At 34.7% G+C, this 20,392-nt stretch overlaps 1 protein-coding gene across 1 annotated transcript; it reads left to right on the top strand.

Annotated features, from left to right (window-relative positions):
• The first annotated feature begins 1,185 nt into the window (after positions 1 to 1,185).
• On the top strand, positions 1,186 to 9,999 carry LOC134855217 (uncharacterized). The gene is made up of 3 exons (XM_063871675.1): positions 1,186 to 1,417; positions 8,170 to 8,296; positions 8,557 to 9,999. The coding sequence occupies exons 1-3, from the start codon at positions 1,189 to 1,191 to the stop codon at positions 9,740 to 9,742; spliced, it is 1,542 nt and encodes a 513-aa protein (XP_063727745.1). The 5' UTR covers positions 1,186 to 1,188; the 3' UTR covers positions 9,743 to 9,999.
• The last annotated feature ends 10,393 nt before the right edge of the window (positions 10,000 to 20,392 follow it).

The raw sequence follows: 20,392 nt of genomic DNA, 5'->3' as shown, positions 1-20,392 counted from the left end.
GGTGTGTAACGCTCACTTTCTATTTGCTAAGGAGCTTACAAAATTATTGAAGAATTCTTTAAGCACATTTGGCGTGTCTGTTTTCGACCCAGCAGGTGAGATGAAAAAAATAAATAAAGAGCTCTGAACATGCAAAAAAAATGAAATAAGGAAAAAATACTCCTTGAAAAAAAATTTGTTGAAAATAGAAGTATCACATTCCCATATCTATTCCCCTACCGCTTGTAATGTTACTAACACTGGTAACAAATAGAGCTATGCAACAAAAGAACTAATGGCAACAAATTGCCAAAGTTATGCAGAAAAATCCACCAACGAAAAAAAATAAAAACAACTTTTTAAAAGTTCCGGATTTGAATACCCGATGTCTTGATTAGGAGTCGCACGTCCTCACATTTGCACAAAAGTTATATCACAATGGCCGCTTGAATTAGAGTAAGGGCCAAGCTAATGCTGGATCTACAGGTTTTTATACTTTTCATCATATATTACACTGATACGGAAATGCGTAATTTTCAGAATTTCAAAAAAATGGACTTTACGTTTAACTCTAGTTTTTCTTTATCTCAGATTTGGCTGCGAAGTTTTCGAAAAAGTGAAACAGTTTCTAACAGTCGATAAAAAAATCGAAAATTTGAAACGAATTTTAAATCCATGTTTTCTCCACTAAAGCCAGGGTATATCCTCTGCTGTCCGCACTTTGGGTTTTTTAGATTGAATCCTTAATATTAGATAAAGCTAGTAGTTTTCAAAAAATGGGAAAATTTCTAAAACGAAAAGGTAAAAATTTTGAAAAGAATTGTTCTAAAGTTCATATCAGCTTATCCAAAAAACACGCCAAGACTACCCAACCATAATATCGACACAGATGTATTTGACCTTCGTGTAGCGCGATTAGTCGCTCTCATGTTACTTGATGGGTCTGGTGCGATAATTCACAATAAAATGAATACTAATTACATGTAAGCTTTTAGAAAGAAAAAACGTCAGTTCGAAGGTTTCAACTCTCATTTGAAGAGCATTATGGAAGAGGCTTCCAAAATCAAGTTTGATGGCAAAAAAAGAATTGTCTTGTGGACAGCAAAGCAAATAGAAATCTTAAAACTTGTGGTTGACCATCTAATGAACCCGAACCAAACAGGATCTCTGCCTCTAATAGTTGATGGCTGCAAAGGGTCAGGAAAAACTATGCTGCTGCTTTTTTTCGCGAAGATAGCACATCAAGTTTTACTTCTACGCGCCGACCAAGAAGATAAAGAAGATCTATGCGCCGACCAAGAAGATAAAGAAAATCTATGCGCTGACCAAGAAGATAAAGTGCTGGTGTGTAACGCTCATTTTCTATTTGCGACGGAGCTTACCCTATTATTGAAGAATTCTTTAAGCACATGTGGCGTGTCTGTTTTCGACCCAACAGGTGAGATAAAAAAAATTAATTTAAGAGCCCTAAACATGCAAAAAATGAAAGAAGGAAAAAATACTCCTAAAAAAAATTGTTAAGAATAGAAGTATCACATTCCCATATCTATTCCCCTACTGCTTGTAATGTTACTAACACTGGTAACAAATAGAGCTATGCAACAAAAAGAATTAATGGCAAAAAATTGCCAAAATTATGCAGAAAAAATCCACCGACAAAAAAAAATAAAAAAACTATTTAAATGTTCCAGATTTGAACACCCGATGTGTTGATTAGGAGTCGCACGTCCTCACATGTGCACAAAAGTTACATCGCAATGGACGCTTGAATTAAAGTAGGGGCCAAGTTAATGCTGGATCTACCGGTTTTTATACTTTTCACCATATATTATACTGATACGGAAATGCGTAACTTTCAGAATTTCAAAAAAATGGACTTTAGGCTCAACTCTAGTTTTTCTCTAACTAGGAAGGGACTTATACGATATTTCTAAAAGTAAAACTAAAACTCGATGTTTTAATTCAAGTCTTTATCTCAGATTTGGCTGCGAAGTTTTCGAAAAAGTGAAACAGTTTCTAACAGTCGATAAAAAAATCGAAAATTTGAAACGAATTTTAAATCCATGTTTTCTCCACTAAAGCCAGGGTATATCCTCTGCTGTCCGCACTTTGGGTTTTTTAGATTGAATCCTTAATATTAGATAAAGCTAGTAGTTTTCAAAAAATGGGAAAATTTCTAAAACGAAAAGGTAAAAATTTTGAAAAGAATTGTTGTAAAGTTCATATCAGCTTATCCAAAAAAAACGCTTCGAACAGAATGCGCAGTGAAAATCTAAGCATCATCTTAGTTTTACTGGACCATGAACCTTAGAATCAACAGGTTAGTTTTGAAAAAAAAAGAGAGTAATTAAAAAAAAACGGGCAACATTTCAAAAATTAAACCTTTTCTCAGACCAATTTTTTTAACGCAGGCAGAGCAATTTGTGCTGGTAAAGCAATTTTTTTGAGTTAACTCCTTAAGCTCCGATTTAACAGGGTAGTTTTTTTAGGAAAAAGGTAGTTTTTGAGCGCTCTAATCTCAAGCGGCTCTTTTTAGGGAAGAGCCGCTTGAGATTAGAGTTTCCCAGAATTTGTTCATTCGATTGAAACCTTCATGTCACATTTGGGCAATTAATATTTGAGAAAATGACAAACTTCAAAAGAAAAAGGCCAAAATTTCCCCTTTTGAAAATTTCCAAGGCCGTAGAACATTCGGTAAAATAAAAGAGAAAATCAAAAAGTGCGGGCACATAGAAGATCAGCCGGTTTTTCCTTTGGTACCATTTTTTAAAAAAAAATTGCTACGGTAGTTTTTGAGATCAAATTGAGATTTTAGTAAAAAGTGCAAAAAATTTTTAAAGCGTGGCGGAAAAAAATTGAAAAGCAACAAATCCAATAGATTTTCACTAAATGCTTTTTTTCAAAGCAGCAACATATGGCAATGAATTTAGACTTATGTTTGAAAAAAATATCCGTAATAATACACTACACTACGTAATAATACACTACGCAGATTCGAACTAGATTTTATTATTGGTTATTATCTAATACACTACGCTTTGCTTTTCTGAAGATAAACATGAAAAATGGATAAAAATGAAATTGAATGTTTTTACCAACATGAAAAATGGGTAAACATTCAAGGCAAAGTTATTTTTGCCAAGAACCAAGGGACCAAGTACGAAACATCCCACGAATTTAATTACCGACGCTTGCTTTCCAATAATTCTAACAAAATTACTCTACCCCCCCTAGCAGAGTGAGAACGTATGAAAAATTTCCATTCAGTCAATTCAGTGTTCGTATATTGTGGAACCAGATTCAAACTAGATTTTATTATTGGTTATTATCTATTAATTTATCCCTATAAAATATTGAAGACTAACCAATCATACTCCATCGAACTAACAACCCATTTATTTGTAAGTGCTGGAATTACTCGTAACTTCACCACCAGAGAGATTTGAATTTAACTTAGAACTTAGTTGCTTTCTCCAAGAGACCGACTCATAACAAACCAGTATACTCTAGATCTATTGAGACTAGGAGATATAGGAGTAAGATTAAGATCGGTATTAGACTAAGAAGTTGCACAATTCTATCCGGCCGAAAATAAGATAGCGTGACGAACAGGCGGTGTACCCTATCTGAAATTACACCATAAGTTATGAACAAAATTTTTAAATCATCTGGTAGGATCAAAAGTCTCGAAGAAGACCTTAAACAACTTAGATTAGAACTAACCAAAACATTTGATTAGAATTAGACAAACAATTCCAAAAAATGTTACACGACAACAATTTAATTGAAGTGTCTCTACGACTCAATAGATCAGAGCCAATATTCCGAACAATACGAGAACTACCCGGTATTGGAAGAAAACCTCGGACAAGAGACGACATACGACTAGAACGAAACTTACCAATAAAATTCATGATCGTACGGCAAAAGCCAACTCCAACCTTTATATTTCGAATTTTACTAGCAGTAAATTTAGATTTTCATTTACTGACATAGCATCTTTGAAGAAAATTCTTCAACGATAATTACAGGCGCTAAATTTAATAGTTGTACAATAACGACTGATGAAAAACATATCTAGCCGTTCTCCTCAAAAATCTGCAGTAAATATTAAAAAAACACCTTGGAAAAATATTTATTGAATGAAAAAAATAGTTAGTATAAAAAACATTGTTACGGTATAAAAATTATTTCTTCATCCCAGCTTCATCATCTAAAACATAGCAGCAAATCATAAAACTACTAGCATCAACAAAAAATGAAACTGAAATTTTTTTTTTCAAAATTAAATTTCCATTTAAAATATCAAGGCGTATCCTTGTTTTCATTTAAATTGAACTTATTCAAAACAACCGATCATCAAGGCTTGCCTTGGATTTTTATTTAAAACTCACTTAAAATAATTTAAATTTAAATTAATTTTATATTCTGATAATCAAGGCTTATCCTTGGATCAAATAGAACAATTTTGATCTTCCCCTCACAAATTACAAAATATCTAACGACCCCAAACGTCGATTCACTATCCAACCCTTACTCAAGACCCAGAATTAACAGAATTTTTTCACGATGAACAGTGAAGAACTTCGGTTATCCATTATTCACTTGATCCCCCCTTTTAGCTGACCCAGGACAATACTCAAACTTAGTATGGTAAAAATAGCACCTAACGAAATACTTAAGTTCTAATTATACCTGAACCTTGGGGATCGATTTACTTTTCTCCAACCCTTGATCACAAATCACTACCCCTAGGTAAGATTAAGTAAGTTAACCCCTTAACTTAGACTAGCCACGAGAAAGTGAAAATCATTCTCACGAATCGTGCATGGCTCCCGCTCGGTGGACTACTTCGAAATCTAGTTCTTGCAGCAGCTGCTGCATCCTGAACGTCATTTCATCCGGCTCTTTTTGCTTGAAGAGCCACTGGAAGCTGGAGTGATCCGTCCGGAGAACGAATTTTATACTCCAAACGTAAACCACTTCACAGCTTGGACTACTGACAGCTTGGACTAAACCACTTGACTGCTTGGACTAAACCACTTGGCTGTTTGGACTACTGACAGAGCTTCACGCTTTGTTGTTGAACGATTGGTCTCGGTCTTTGAGAGAACGCGACTGGCGTAGACTAGGTACCGTTTTTCCCCCTGGGTGATATTAGACAGTACTGCCCCAAGACTGGTGTTACGGGTTGCGGTATCTACAATGAAGCTGCCATTGTATTCGGGAAACTCCAATACGAGGGCCGTGATGAGATCTCTATCGAGACGTGCAAAGGCTGCCTCGCATTCGTCTGTCGACACAAATGGCACTTTTCTCTTCGTCAGGACAATGAACTTGCTATACCGGCAAAGCTTCTCACAAACCGGCGGTAGTAATTGCAGAAGCCCAGGAAAGATCTCACTTGCTTCACGGTTGACGGCACTGGCAAGTCGGTGACCGCCTCTACCTTTTCCGGATCGACTTAGACTCCCTCACTTCCAATAATGTGGCTCAAGTAGGTGACCACCCTCTGCACAAGCCTGCATTTCTTCGGCTTTAGTTTTAAGTTGGCTGCTCTCAAGAGTTAAACGGCTGCCCGGAGGTGAGCAAAATGATTCTCGTCCGACAGGTTGTAAAACTAGAAAGTCATCAAGGAACACCAGAGCCCACTTCCACAAGTGCTACCGAAACAATTCATTCATCAGCCAATGGAAAGCCCCTGGAGCGTTGGACAATCCAAAGGGCATCATTACATACTCGTACAGCCCTCCATCGGGGGTGGCGAATGCAGTTTTGTGTCGACCCCCTTCTGCTACGGGTACTTGCCAGTAACCACTGTCCAAATTGAGGGACGAGAAGTTTTTCTGCACTTTTAAAGCGTCAAAGATTTGTTGTACCCGGGGCTGGGAAATGCATCTTTGACCGTCGCGTCGTTCAATTTCCTATAGTCCACACAAAACCACCAGCTCCCGTCCTTCTTCTCTTGTAGGACAATTGGAGCACTGTAGAGACTGTTAGACGGCTGAATTGCCGCTATATCCAACATGCTCTGCACTTCCTTCCGGATAATTGGTAGGTCGGCTGATGACGCCCTGTGGGGAGGAATCTTCATAGGCCCAGTATCGCCAGTGTCGATTCAATGAGTCACTAGACTCGTCCGTCCTAACTCCGCGTCTGTTAGGGCAAAGACATCTCTATAGACTCGAACGAGCTCCCATAGTCTTCCACGGTCGTCGCCTTCTACCCGGGGGCCGCCAGGTCTAGGATTATGTCGACGTCCTCCTCCACGTGCCTTTTTGCTTGCAATTGAAGATCGCTCCTAAACTCGGGTCGAAAGAATGTTCTAAGGACATGAGGGTCGTAATTTGGTGGTTCACTGGGTCCAAAAATTGGTCCCTTTTTCCTTCTCTGGAGCGGCATGCTTGCGCGATGGTCCTTCGCAGCTGACCATGTCCTCGGGAATCCATAACCCCCTTTCGACCGGAGTGTCGGGGACATTCTCTGGGCGAATTCTATATGACGGTGATCCTCAGGGCCTCTTAGTCCACTTGTACTGCCGATCTTCTTTTGGGTTCTCCGCCACTCTCGCTAAATGCAGCCTTTTTCCTTTCCTGGCCTGTGATGTCTTGTTGACTAGCTCCAAAGCATGGGCCCGAGCAACGGCCTGAGCCAGGCTCCCCAAATCTTCCCACAAGAGCTGGTCTTGGAGCTCCACGTCAAACAGCTCATCGATGAACTGCTCACTGTTCATTTCATCTCTAGCATGGGCTCCGATATTCACATTGGCTACATCCCCGAGGGACCGGACTCGTTTGGAGAACTCCTAAGACCCTCTTTTTTTCCTTGCATCAAAATTTTGAACTCCGCTCGGGTGCCTGCGTGCGTCTGAAACAGCATCATCCTGTGATCGAGCTCGGCGAGCATCCTAGCCAACGTTGGCTCGTCGTATCCCTCGATCTCTTCTCGAAAGTGGGCAGGCACGCTTGTAAACTCTTCCAACGCCCAGCTCGTGAAACAGATTAACAGGACCATCCTAGCCTGCTCGTCCTCCCAGCGGTTCCTCCAGTCTGCCCAGTTTTGATAGCTACTGGAAGGAAAACGATGCGGTCGTTTTGTCCCGAATCCAAATACGTCTTGTTGTCGGTCCAGCGTGTTTGCTGCTGCAACTGCCGCTTCAGCAATCAGCCGCCTGTCCTTATCCTTCATATCGGATAATGCCGTTTGTAAATTTAATGCCGGGGTAAAATCATCAAATCATCTCTGTTATCGCTCCTCTGATTTTCCTAACAGTAGCTTTCTTAGTTCCGATTTGGGGGGTTCGCCGATTTTGTCAAGTTTTATTTTCTGGCTTAGGAGGGCGATATCTTCGAAGATTGAACTATTTTGAACTTTACCTTTTGTTTGCTGTACAACTTAACTTAATGACGAATCAATCATTCACACATAGTACTATAGCATGCAAATTAGTAGATTCACCAATTCTACTGCAAACTAGCGAATTTCCAGAAGTGTATTGTTTTTGATTGATGTGAAACAAAACGAAAAAGGTGTTTTCACCTAAAGCATATAACTTCGCTGCAAGATAAGACAACTTTTAGAAATTTTTGTATTAAAACTATAGACTTTTTATTAACCTATAAAAAGAAAAAAATAAACATTTTGAAGCTTCGTTTTGGTTCAAAAAACGCATTTAAATTCTCCTTTTATAACAGATGGGTTAAGGACAAAGGAATCGAGAAACTTTCAGTAATTTTAAAAATATGCGATTGAGAATAGTAAAAAAGCTGCAAAACACAGTACTTAACTTAATAATTTTACATTTTTCTCTTTTCATTGAAAGTTTAAGGCAGAAATACAAATTTCAAGACTTCCGTGGTAAATCTAATCAGCATCTCAAGGATCAGGTCTTCTCAATTCAATGGTGAGCCATTCAAAACTGAAAAAAGCGGTTCATTGTACCCTTTACCACTCTATATTTTCTGATTTGACATAAAAAGTGCAACCTTGTAGTGCAACTATCCCAGCTGCAAGTAATATCTCTTTTCTTCTCACTGAAGTCACTTCAAGGAAAGTGAACAAGTGTATCGAAAGTTTTTCAGAAGAATTATCATCCCGGATGATTCCATATCTATATTTAAAGACACCATGAGTCTTACCTAGGCCGTCTGTTTCAAATAATTAATCATTCGACATTTTGGTTTGTTTCAGCAGCCAATATTGATCTGGAGGATATCGAAAAAACTAGTGATCTCTTTCGCAAAGACTTCCAGTACCAACTGCAGGGAAAAAATCTAATGATATGCGATGAGTTCGGCGCAAACGACAGTGTTTCTAAGTAAAGCTACCATTCCCGAGTATATTTATTCGATAAAATAGTTCACATGACGGCAACAATATTTCAAAAAAGAAACTACAGAAATGGTCATTCTAAGAGCATTTTTAATCTCGAAAGTTAAAGATAAAATTATTCCAGTTAATGAAATCAACTATTCGAAAACAATTTTAGAGCAATTTATTGAACTGAGATAACGCGTACCGTACATAAAAAAATAGTATCAGAAAACAGTAGTAAGTTGGTAGCTATACTTTTTGTAGTACTATTCAACGTATAATGATGGAGCAACTGAAAAGCGATCAGCATTGCATTTTGTTCACATCTAAGAAAAACATGCAACTCGAAGGATTCGAGTCATTTCAAAGAGAGCATCTCACTCGTTCTCTCAGGTCTTCAGCTGAAATATGTAAATTTGCCAGTAAATGGGTTCAACTTTATTCTCATGCAGAAGAGGAAGAGTTCGATGTCAAACATGGCCACAATTTTTTTGCCGAAAACCCTGATATCCATTTTGTTCCTCAAGAAACTCTTGAATACAGCAATTTTGTTGCATCTTTTGTCGAGAAGTCAGTCGGCGTTATCAGCGAAAACGCACCGAAGTTTTCAGATTTAGAATTCCTTCCGGTCTTAGTTTGCATGGAAGAAAACATGTTTCAGCAGCTTCAGGATGCTTTGAAGTTAAGATTCCGTGTTTTGAATATTAGAGCAGAAGTTCCTTCTTCCGAAGTTGAGAACAAAACTTCTCAGAAAAACACAAACTCGGACAATGATGGCAACACTTTCCCCCCTATTAAGTTCTTCCGATTTACAGAGACCGAAGGAATGGAGTTTGGAGTGGTATTCGTTTTGGTGTGTACCCAGGGATGTAGTGATAAGTGGTCGGAAATTTTCTCGGGGTTCTTCACTGCCGTAACAAGAGCCACCACAAAGCTGATTATTGTTCACAACACTGAAGATGCCAACGATGACATCAGCACAGATGGAATAAACACATCAATTCAGGAAAGATTGGAAGACATTGTCAGAGAAATTGAAACGGAGGGGTCTACCGAAATCTCAGTGGGAACCAACTACAAATTTCAGTTCTTTCAAAGTTTGTCTGATGAAGATAAAATAAACGAAGAAAGACCATACAAAAGTGGCATGCAGTATGTCACGGGACCCAGTGGTGGAAACTTTATTCAGATCGACAAACTGAAACCAGAAGATGCAGAAGAAACAATAGAAATGCTGGTGAAAAAAGGTGTGACACAGGTGATCATTATTGGCAAAGAGTTTCCAGAGACTTCGCAGAACATAAATTTTTGCGTGGAAATGGAGCTTCTGTTGAGCAAATCTGCTTTCTCAGGGAAATTGTCAATTCATAACTTGGCGCGACTATTGTTCCCTTTTGAAACAGAGAAGCAAATCTTTAGAAATTTTTTGCGACGAACATCTCAAAAATAAAATAACCGGATCACGAGACTTCCAAACTTTGGGTTCCAACTGATCATTTTATACCGCTGAAATTATAATACACGAGGTGCGAATTAGAACGCTTCGGGAAATAATTAAACTTGTACGTATCTTTTGTAATAAAAACGATTATTATTGGTCCAATGCGTTTCAACATTTATATCGTGTTCTTACTTAACAACACCTGTTTCAAATTTATACTAATCAAAAAAGGTAAATCTGGACGAGTAAAATCTCCAAAAATTTGTTTAGGATAAAATATTTTTTGTTTGATAGACCAAAAATATAATTTTACTGTGTAAAAAGCAAAAACTTTACTTGAATACAAAATTTTAACGTCTTGCGCAAACTTTTGGAAACTTTATTTCTTTAGATTTTGTTTCTTTTTGTTGGGCTTTGTAAGAAAATTGTAAGCAATTAACGCTATATATGTTTAAGCGTATATGTTTAAGCGATATATATTAAGCGTAATTGTTGATTTGCTGAAAAACACAAAAATGACAAACTTTTGGTTCCGAATTTATCAAAATAAATGGTTCCCTTTTTGTCTAGTCTATACCTAACTTGAGAAAATCATGTTTAAAATTTCCAATGTAGTTAGTTTTACCCGGATAGTTTAAATCTGCACTGTACTAGCTTTAAAGCGTTATTCATTCATTTGCTGGAGTAAAACAAAAATAAATTTGTTTAAATCTGCACTGTACTAGCTAGAAATCATTATTCATTCATTTGCTAAAGTAAAAAGAAGAATAAATAAATATGTTTATTTGTACGTGACTATAATTTGTAAATTTAAGTTGAAAGCATAATTTTTGGATATCATTGCATGCCTAAAATTATTATTTCATAGAAAATACGAGTTTTGAGCGTTGGTTGGTATCTGTTGCGTGGTTATCAGTTTTGAATTGAATTTTTGAAATAAAAAGGTATTGAACATTTTAAAAACTTGGTCTCACATCACTTGATGTTTGTTTAATCATTACCCACGTCGAAGTTTAGGGGATAATAATAGTTTTTGCTTAAGAAAAATAGCAGAATAAAGTTTCATCGGATGTGTACTTGCCAAGCTTTTTTTGTTAAGTTTTAGTGCCAACAATCTTTAGATTACGTCAACGTATAAGGTTAACCAACGGAGTCTATCAAGCGACTGCTAGTTTCGATGTTTCCGCAAGTTGATCTTCCTTGAAAATTGCTTGTCTTGCAAATAAGTAATTGCAGCCTTGAAATCATCTTATGTTACAATTTTCATTTCTGAAAGTTGTATGACGAGCTTCTCCCATGAAAGATTTTTTTGAAATCCTTCACGTTTGTTTTTCAGTGATTTTGGATCATTTTATTGCCAATGTTTGCTCAATGGGAGCCCTTTGTTTGTCAAAACTTCACTTCTTTTTCGAAATGGAGAAAATGCTTGTCCTGCAGAGGCAAAATGGATAAAAATCGATTACTTGCAAAAAATTAAACATCGTAGAAATTGTAAAAAAATTATGCATAGAAAAGATGCATAACAAACATGCCTCATAAAATGCATGAAAACCTGCATAAAAATTTTTATACAATTTAGTTCACTGTAATCAATTGTCCAAAATTTATAAGCAAAATGGAACCTGATCTAAACTACATTTTATGATTGGATAAATTAGATATTTTACCAATGTAAAGTATTTAATATTAACCAATCATGATCCATCTGACTAACAATCCACTTATTTGTAAGTGCTGAAATTACTTGTAATTTCAGCACCAGAGAGATTTGAATTTAACTTAGAAATTAGTTGAACTCTCCCGAGTACTTCAGCAGCCGCAATAAACCAGTATACCCTAGATCTATTGAGCCTAGCAGAGACTAGTTAAACAACCTGAGACTAGATAGTATAAGAGTAAGATTAGGATTGGTATTAGACTAAGAAGTTGCACGAATCTATCCGGCCGAAAATAAGATAGCGTGACGAGCAGACGGTGTACCCTATCCGAAATTACTCTATGAGTTATACCCATCGGTCCTAACTCATCTGGTGCGACCATAAGTCTCGAATAAGACCTTAATAGCTTAGAATTAACCAATAATAGATTAGAATTTAGACAAAACATTAACAAAATGTTATACGACGATAATTTAATCGAAATGTCTCTACGACTCAATAGATCAGAGCCAATATTCCGAACAATAACAGAACTACCCGGAATTGGAAGAAGACCTCGAACCAGAGACGACATACGACAATGTAGAAAATTACCATATAGTTATATGATAGTTCGGCAAAAGCCAACACAAACTTTTGTATTTAGAATACTACTAGCAATGAATTTAGATTTTCATTTGCAAACATAAAATTTTGAAGTCAATCTTCAAAATCATTTCAGGCGCTAAACAAAATTATTAATATACAATAACGATTGATAAAAAGATCTCAGATCGTTTTCCTAAATTCTGCAGTAGTATACAAAACATGTTTGAAAAATATTTATTGAAAAATCAAAATAAAAATTAGTAGCATGACAATAAATGGTTAGTAATCATAAATCATCCTGTTGTTCCAGCTTCATCACCTAAACATGACAGCATTCATAAGCTCACTAATATCATAAAAAACACTAAATCTTTTCTTTACACAAATTTAAATCATTTTAAACTTAAAATTCACTTAAATTTAAAATCAGATCATCAAGGCTCATCCTTGGATCTTAAATCATTTTCTATTTAATTAAATTTAAAACTTGATCATCAAGGCCTATCCTTGGATCAAAAAGAACAATTTTGTTCTCCCCCACCCACTTAGCTAGTGTCTAACGACCTCAAACGTCGATTCACTATCCAACCCTTTCTAAAAACCCAGGACTAATAGAGATTTTTGAACAAAACTAATCATTCAAATTAGGATAAACAGTGAAGAACTTCGGTTACTCATCCTTCACTTGATACCCCCTCTTACCAGACCCAGGATAAATCTTAGACTTAGTAAGTTTAAAATAGTATCTAATGAACTACTCGCGTTCTAATTATACCTGAGCCTTGTGGATCGATTTACTATTCTCCAACCCTTGAACACAATCACTACCCTTAAGTAAGATTAAGTAAGTTAACACCTTAGCTTATACTAGCCACGAGAAAGTATAAAATCATTCTTCGGAATCGATATACTTTTCTCTCCAACCCTGAACAAATACACCCAGGTTAGGCTAACCAAAAAATCGTAAGGACTAACAGTCTAAGAAAATTGAAATCATTTAACAACCCTTTGCATCCGTCATCCTAAACCTTATGTCATTTAAAAACCTAGGAAATAAACAAACAATCGTTTTACACAATTGTGAGATAGATAACAAAAAATACGACCTTGTAATCACACCTCATACACAAACAGTTGGATACATTAGAACAAAACGACAAACACTAAAAAGAAAAATAATAACCAAACAAAGACAAATAACACGAAAAAGATTTTCAAAAAACCGAAACGCATTTTCAGAATCAGAAACCAGCAGTTTAGACGAACTTTATAAATTAAAAGAATCTATAGATAAAAATTGCCCCATTCACGATCAATTATATTTTTCCGACTCAGAAACAACCTCAAATTCATCAAAAAGAGGAAAAAGAAGAATAAAAAAGCAATATAAACACAAACCAGTACATTTATACAATTGGAATCAACCAATTAGACATATTGATAATTACATATTAACAGTCATCAAACGAAAAAATGAGCTCAACGCACACCCCAGGTGAAGAAAGTCCAGATGATGATGATATTTTCCCTTTATCGTAGATGCAACCACTGATAGAGGACAGCATATATTTTGCAAAAATTTACTCTTAAATTTGTTTGAACCCGGAATCAGTCCATGTAAAACAGAGTTCCCAGATGTAAAAATCAAAAGAAAAATTATCGATCACTATTTGAAAGATATATGCAACTTGACACAACAATACGGAATCTACTCCATAGAATTCAGCTCACCAAACCAGAATCACAGCAAATATGTAATTCAAACAGACGACCTTGATTTAGAATTTTCAAAAGTAATCTCAGAATATATAAAAAGCATACAATATCATAACTCACAAAGAGCAAACTCCATATTCACCAATGAAGTTTTTGCAATAATATATAGTTATATCTCGATATTAGAAAACGAAATCCCAATCCCAAATGTCTCACCGACAGAAACATCTAAACACATAAGAGTACGACATGAAATCACACTACTCTCTAGTTTTCTAAATATAATTCAAGAAAATTTCACTAAAGATGAAGTTTCACAACATACAAAACACGACTTACAAAAAATTTTGGCATGGTTTATAATAGATTATTTCACACATAATATAGATTTAATTTCACATGCAAGAAAAAATTTTAGACCTCAAAACTCAAACGATGATACTGCCATCACAGAACAATCAGACTATGTTTGGGACCCCGAATGGTCTCATTATGCATTCATAAACTTCCCACAATCAATCTCAAGTCAAGCAATAAGTACGATATCTTATGTAAGAGATTATGTAAGAGTAACACCATTAACCATTGATGCAACACCATTAAACTATAATACATTTTTACCTGATATGCAAAATAATAGTTTAAACTCCACAGTCATACACAATGAAAACCTCAATGGAACTAGGAATCTCACTCAACAAGATATCCAGACACCATCACACTTCATAAATGAAGAAATCGTACACACAACAACTACACAACAAAGCATTTCACCGATACGTCCAAACTTAACAACACCAAGAAATACAAACCCTTCACAAACACAGGTAACCTTACAATCAACCGTTAAACCTTCGGTTGCCCCAAAATATTCACACATGGATTATCAAACATACAGACCCATGACAATACCGTCAAAAACACGTAAAACGTTCACTAGAAACAATTTTGCAGAACATAATTATAATTACACACATCCATCAAAAACAAATTATCCCCCACGAAAAGATTTTAATAATTATACAAGATCTCGAAACTGGGATAACCCAATGGCACAAACTAATTCAGTAAATTTTCAAACAAAATTACATCCTCCACAGGATCGTAGTGAAAACTATCCATTTTTTCAACAAAATAAAAATAAAAAACAAACATCTTATCAAATGGATTACTTATCCTCAGATGATGATTTTTTACAACCAGATATATTTGCACCATATAATCAAGAATATCGTGGACAAGGAGTACAGAAACCACATACAAATCATAGAATTTTTTCTCCACAACCGAAAGATACACAAAATCAACAACCAATTCAGCAACAAAACCCAATTAATACACAATATTTTCAACCAATTCAGCAACAAAACCCAATGATCACACACTCGTATCAACCGACACAAATGCAAAATGAAATACCACTCCCATATTATCTTCAACAACACGAAATAACAAGAAATCAACTTTCAAATTTTTCTCAAATGCCAAATGCAGCAGAATCATTACAAATGACAATGAATCCATACCTTATGGGTGGATCATCAATAACATCAAATAAACCTTTAATGGTATTCACAGGAACAGACCCTGAATACTCTGTAGAAGACTATTTAAACGCAGTAACAGCAAATTTGATTTTAAATATAGGACCTGAACCAATTAATACGCCACTACATCAAAACTGGATACATCGACGCACAGCGTTGATACAAACAATTTTAGACGGCGCAGCCCAAAAATGGTTTTCAGTATTGCCTCTAGAAATAAAATCAAATTGGAAAAGGTTTACACAAGAATTTTCAAAAATGTTTGACTCCGAAAGAAACAAACAACAACAAAGAGTTTTATGTAATGAATTTCGCAGATTACCAAATGAAACCATCAAGCAATTAGCAGTACGCATTGAAACACTAGTTCGAACAGCATATTCATTAAATACACATGACTATAAAAACACAAAGATGACAGAAATCCTAATGATGACCTTAACACCGCAATTAAGGAAAATAGCAATAAAAAAGAGAGCATCCCACCCTTCTTCAATTCGAGAACCCGATTTAGATTTTCGAAAACTAGTAGACAAACTAGAACAAGCAGAAATCACAATGAAACTCGAAGAAACAGAAAATCTGAAATTACAATATGTTAACCGAATTGAAACAAATTCCACAAATATCAACAATATACAGGAATCAGCTACAGACCTCGTTAAAAAAAATCACTGAAATACTCAATATTTATGAAAAACACCCAAACTTTAAAGGCAAACCATCTTTCAAAAAATGGTGTAATTATTGCCGACGATACGGACATAGTATTTCTGAATGTAGACAAAAACAGCAAGACAATCAAAATAAACCTCAAAAATATAAAGAACCAAATAAATCATTCTATCAATACATGAAAAAAGATCAAAATCTACCGAACAAAAATGTGTACAGCAACAACAGTTCAGGAAAACCACTCCCGAACAATACAAATTATACAAGAAATCAATCACCACATAACTCAAGTTATAGAGGAAGATCGCCAGAACAAAGAAATACACAAAATTCGTCACAAAATTACTACAATAGACCAAATAGTAGAAATAACTACTCCAGATCTAATTCAAACACAACACAATTTGTTTCTAGATCTAATTCTCAATCAAGAAATAGATACTATCCAAACAATCAGTCACGAAACTCATCATATAATAGAAATAGAAACTATTCCAATAATCGAAATAGAAGCTATTCCAACAACCAAAATCAGTATTATCCAAACAATCGATCAAGAAATAACTCATATAATAGATCAAACGGTAATTATCAAAATAGATCGCGAATTAATTCACAAAATCGACATTCAAGTTATAATAATCGTTATAGAAATTATTCCCAATCACCACACCGGAATAATAATCATTATAATAATTCTAATAATCGCCACAGAAGCAGTACACCTAAACATCAAAGACATATTAATCAAGTACAATCAAATCCAGAAACAACATCAGACCCTCCGGGTATTGATGACACAGTAAATGATACGTTACAACTCAATCAAATAAACTGTGGATCATCAGACTCAGAAAGTGAAACAGAAAACACTATCTCAATCAATATGATAGCAGTCGAAAATGACTATGAACCCGTCATATATGAACAACCATTTTCATCACACATATATGAAAATCAATTAGAACTCCTTCACAATTATTATATTGAACCCATCCATTCCATACCAACGACGCAAGAAACTAATGGAATTAACATTACAAATCAACCCAATGAAAATGATAAAACAAAATGCTTGAATACAAATCACATCTATCAAAATATACAAAAAAACAACCCAAAGAAAAAATTTGGACAATACCATTTCTCTTAGAAAGTCCAAGAAACAAAGAATTTCAACCACCAGATCTTGAAATTGATTTTCTAATTGATTCAGGAGCAGAACCAAATATAATAAACATTCCCACATGGAATGAAATAAAAACCTTACACCCAAAGCTAACACCTCTTGAAACCTCCAGCAAACTAGCAACAGCACAAGGATCAACATTATTAAACTACGGAAAAATTCAATTATTTCTTCTCCCCACAAGAACAATGGAGCAAAATAAAATTTTAACTAAACCATTTAAACAAATATTCCATATCACTGATATTAAACACAATATCATTGGAATACCATTTATCTCTAAATATATACCAACAATCAACATCTTGAACAGTAAAATATTAATCAAAGATAAATATACAAAAACAAAAGACACATCCCTAACATTTTTTCAAAGAATAAATAAACAACCACCATTCTTTTCAAAATTCTATCCAATATATAACCAACAAAGAAAACACTTGAAACCACTATCAGGAAACATCTACAATTTTTCAATAAAACAAGTTCACCAATATGATAAAAAACAAAACAAACAAAAATTTTATATGTCAGATTTTGAATTCAAACCTATTCATAAATTTTTCAAAATCACAATCTCATCAATAAAATATTTGAAAAACTCAAATTCCGATATTAATTCCTTACATGTATACAACAACACACCTTACCAAGTAACATTACCTTTAGGACTTTTAGGCTATTGCGAAACCAACGCTACAATATCACCAATACACGAAAAAGCATATCGCGTAAATAATATACTCCAATTATTAGATATTTGTCAATCCACAATTCTTAATGAAGAATTATCCATAAATAATATAATAAGTAACGAAAAAAGAAATACGGATTATTTCACAAAAACCCCATATTTCAAACCGACATTCAACATAAATAACTACACAGAGAATCAACAGAAATTTTTAACGATGTTTAATTTCCAACATTCACAAATAACACAAGACGAATTTGAAAAATTAGCCAAACAGCTAATTAAATATTCATCAGTCTATGCAACATCCAAATTTGATGTTGGCAAAATCAGCTCATCACTACATCTCCCATTAAAACCAGACGCAGTTTTCAAAAAACAAAGAGCAAGTAAAGTATCAATTCACTTACACGATAAAGTAAACAGATTACTCGACATTTTAGAACAATACAAAATTATATCACCAGTAAATAAAGAAGAACAACCAAAAGGCAACACATTTATCAACCCTGTTATCATTCTAGCCAAAGGAGAATCATTAAAAATTGTTCTCGACGCTAGATACCTCAACTCACTCATAGATGAATCAAAGTGTAATTGGCCTATTGAACCAATACAAGTTATTTTAACAAAAATAAACGGAAAATACTTTACAACCGCAGATATGAACAGTGCATATAACCAAATGCCATTAGATGAACAATCACGACGTTTAACACAATTTGTTATTGGAAACCAACAATACGAATTCAACCGTTTATTCTATGGAATATCCATAAGACCAGCAGCATTTTCAGCTTTTATGAGCAAATTTTTCGACCACTAATACTCAAGAAAAACGCAATCACCTATTTAGACGATGTTTTCAGGCAATCACAGACTAAAGAAGAAATGTTCAATGTTTTAGAACAATATCACCAAATACTTCAGAACGAAAATCTGAAGGCCGCCCCTGATAAATCACACTTCTTTTTGACAAGAGTTAAATTCTTAGGACATAATATAGAAAGAAAAACAATCACTCCATTAAAATCACGCATTGACGCTATTCAGAAACTCCAACCACCAACAAATAAAAAGAAAATCCAAGAATTCCTTGGAATGTTAAATTTTTTAAGCAAATATGTTTATAAGATGCAATTATACCTAAGACCATTCTATAATATACTTAGACAACAAAATAATTTTGAATGGAATACAGAACATCAAGCACGATTTGAAGAAATAAAGAAACTCCTAACTGAACAAATTTCAAACACAATTCCAGATCCAAATCAACCATTTTATGCAATGTGCGATGCTTCGAACTTTGACATCGGCGCAGCATTATTACAATCACATAATGGTACAAATAAAATGAACCTTATATCAGCAAATTCTCGCTTATTCACTCAAGCAGAGCTACGACTCTCAACTCTAATGAGAGAATGTACAGCCATAATATATACACTAACAGAATATGAATTTCTGATACTTGGATCAAAACATCCCACAGTTCTATTCACAGACCATAAACCAATCATCTTTCTCTTTACACAAAAGTCTAATCCAAACCACCGAGTTTATAGATTTCAATTAATTTTAATGAAATTCCCAAACTTACATATAGTTTGGACCGCAGGAAAAAATCTTGCATTACCAGACACTTTAAGTCGAAATACGCCACCGGAATTACTTACACGTAAAACCACAGTTGAAATACCCAAAAATATAAAATTCTACCTTGCAGAAAATGAAACATCACCCCGATTGGAATGCAAATATGCAGTAAAAACTAACGTTGAACAATCACAGATAAATAGTTTACAACATTTCCCACTTTATTTAGATTGTCAAAATAATCACTATGAAGTTGACCTACTTGGAACATCAACTTTTAAACCAATCCCATATTCACAATGGATAAAAAATAACACCCAACAAAAAAGAATAAAACAACATTCACCTAAAAAAGATCTTTTTCCACTAATTGAAAAAGAAAACTTAACTGATAAAATAAATTTATCAGGACCACAAACAAACGTTTCAAAATACACAATAAATCAAGTTTTTGACCTTCATGACCCACTTGATACAATACCCTTATCTAAATTAGAAATTGAAAACATTTTTCTCCCCCCAACAGAAACAATTACAATTTCAACATTGAAACAATATCAAAATCTTGACCCGGTAATTAGACAACTAAAATCATGGCACAAATATAAAACTAAACCTGTCAAGGCAGATTCAACTATTTTAGGAAACAAAACACTCCTCCGATACTTTCGAAAATTTAATAACACAACAATTAACGAAAATACAGACCTTTTGGAATATAAATTAAATGAATCTACAGTTCCCTGTCTCCCTTTAAGTATGATTCTCATAGCTTTTAATATTTCACATACACAAAATATTAAAGGACACTCTGGATCAGAGAAAACATATTCAAATTTCATACAAAACTTTTATTTCCCAAATGCACCAATTTGGATAAAAGTACTATGCAATGACTGTATAGTATGCCAACTAAATAAACCTTACCCAAATCAAAAACAAATAGCACAAAAACAAGATTTTAAAGGACAAAGTTTGTACTTTAACCACCGT

Source organism: Symsagittifera roscoffensis, chromosome 10 (assembly GCF_963678635.1).
Source record: "Symsagittifera roscoffensis chromosome 10, txSymRosc1.1, whole genome shotgun sequence".
In the NCBI taxonomy this organism is placed as follows: Eukaryota; Metazoa; Xenacoelomorpha; order Acoela; family Convolutidae; genus Symsagittifera; species Symsagittifera roscoffensis.
This window is presented reverse-complemented; position numbering and strand designations above follow the sequence as displayed.

What these genes read in the sequence shown, in the direction of transcription:
- LOC134855217 (XM_063871675.1), top strand. Translation starts at nt 1,189, where the DNA reads ATGCTGCTGCTTTTTTTCGCGAAGATAGCACATCAAGTTTTACTTCTA. An exon ending in GTCTGTTTTCGACCCAACAG is followed by an intron (nt 1,418 to 8,169) that starts GTGAGATAAAAA and finishes GGTTTGTTTCAG; the next exon opens with CAGCCAATATTGATCTGGAG. An exon ending in GCAAACGACAGTGTTTCTAA is followed by an intron (nt 8,297 to 8,556) that starts GTAAAGCTACCA and finishes TACTTTTTGTAG; the next exon opens with TACTATTCAACGTATAATGA.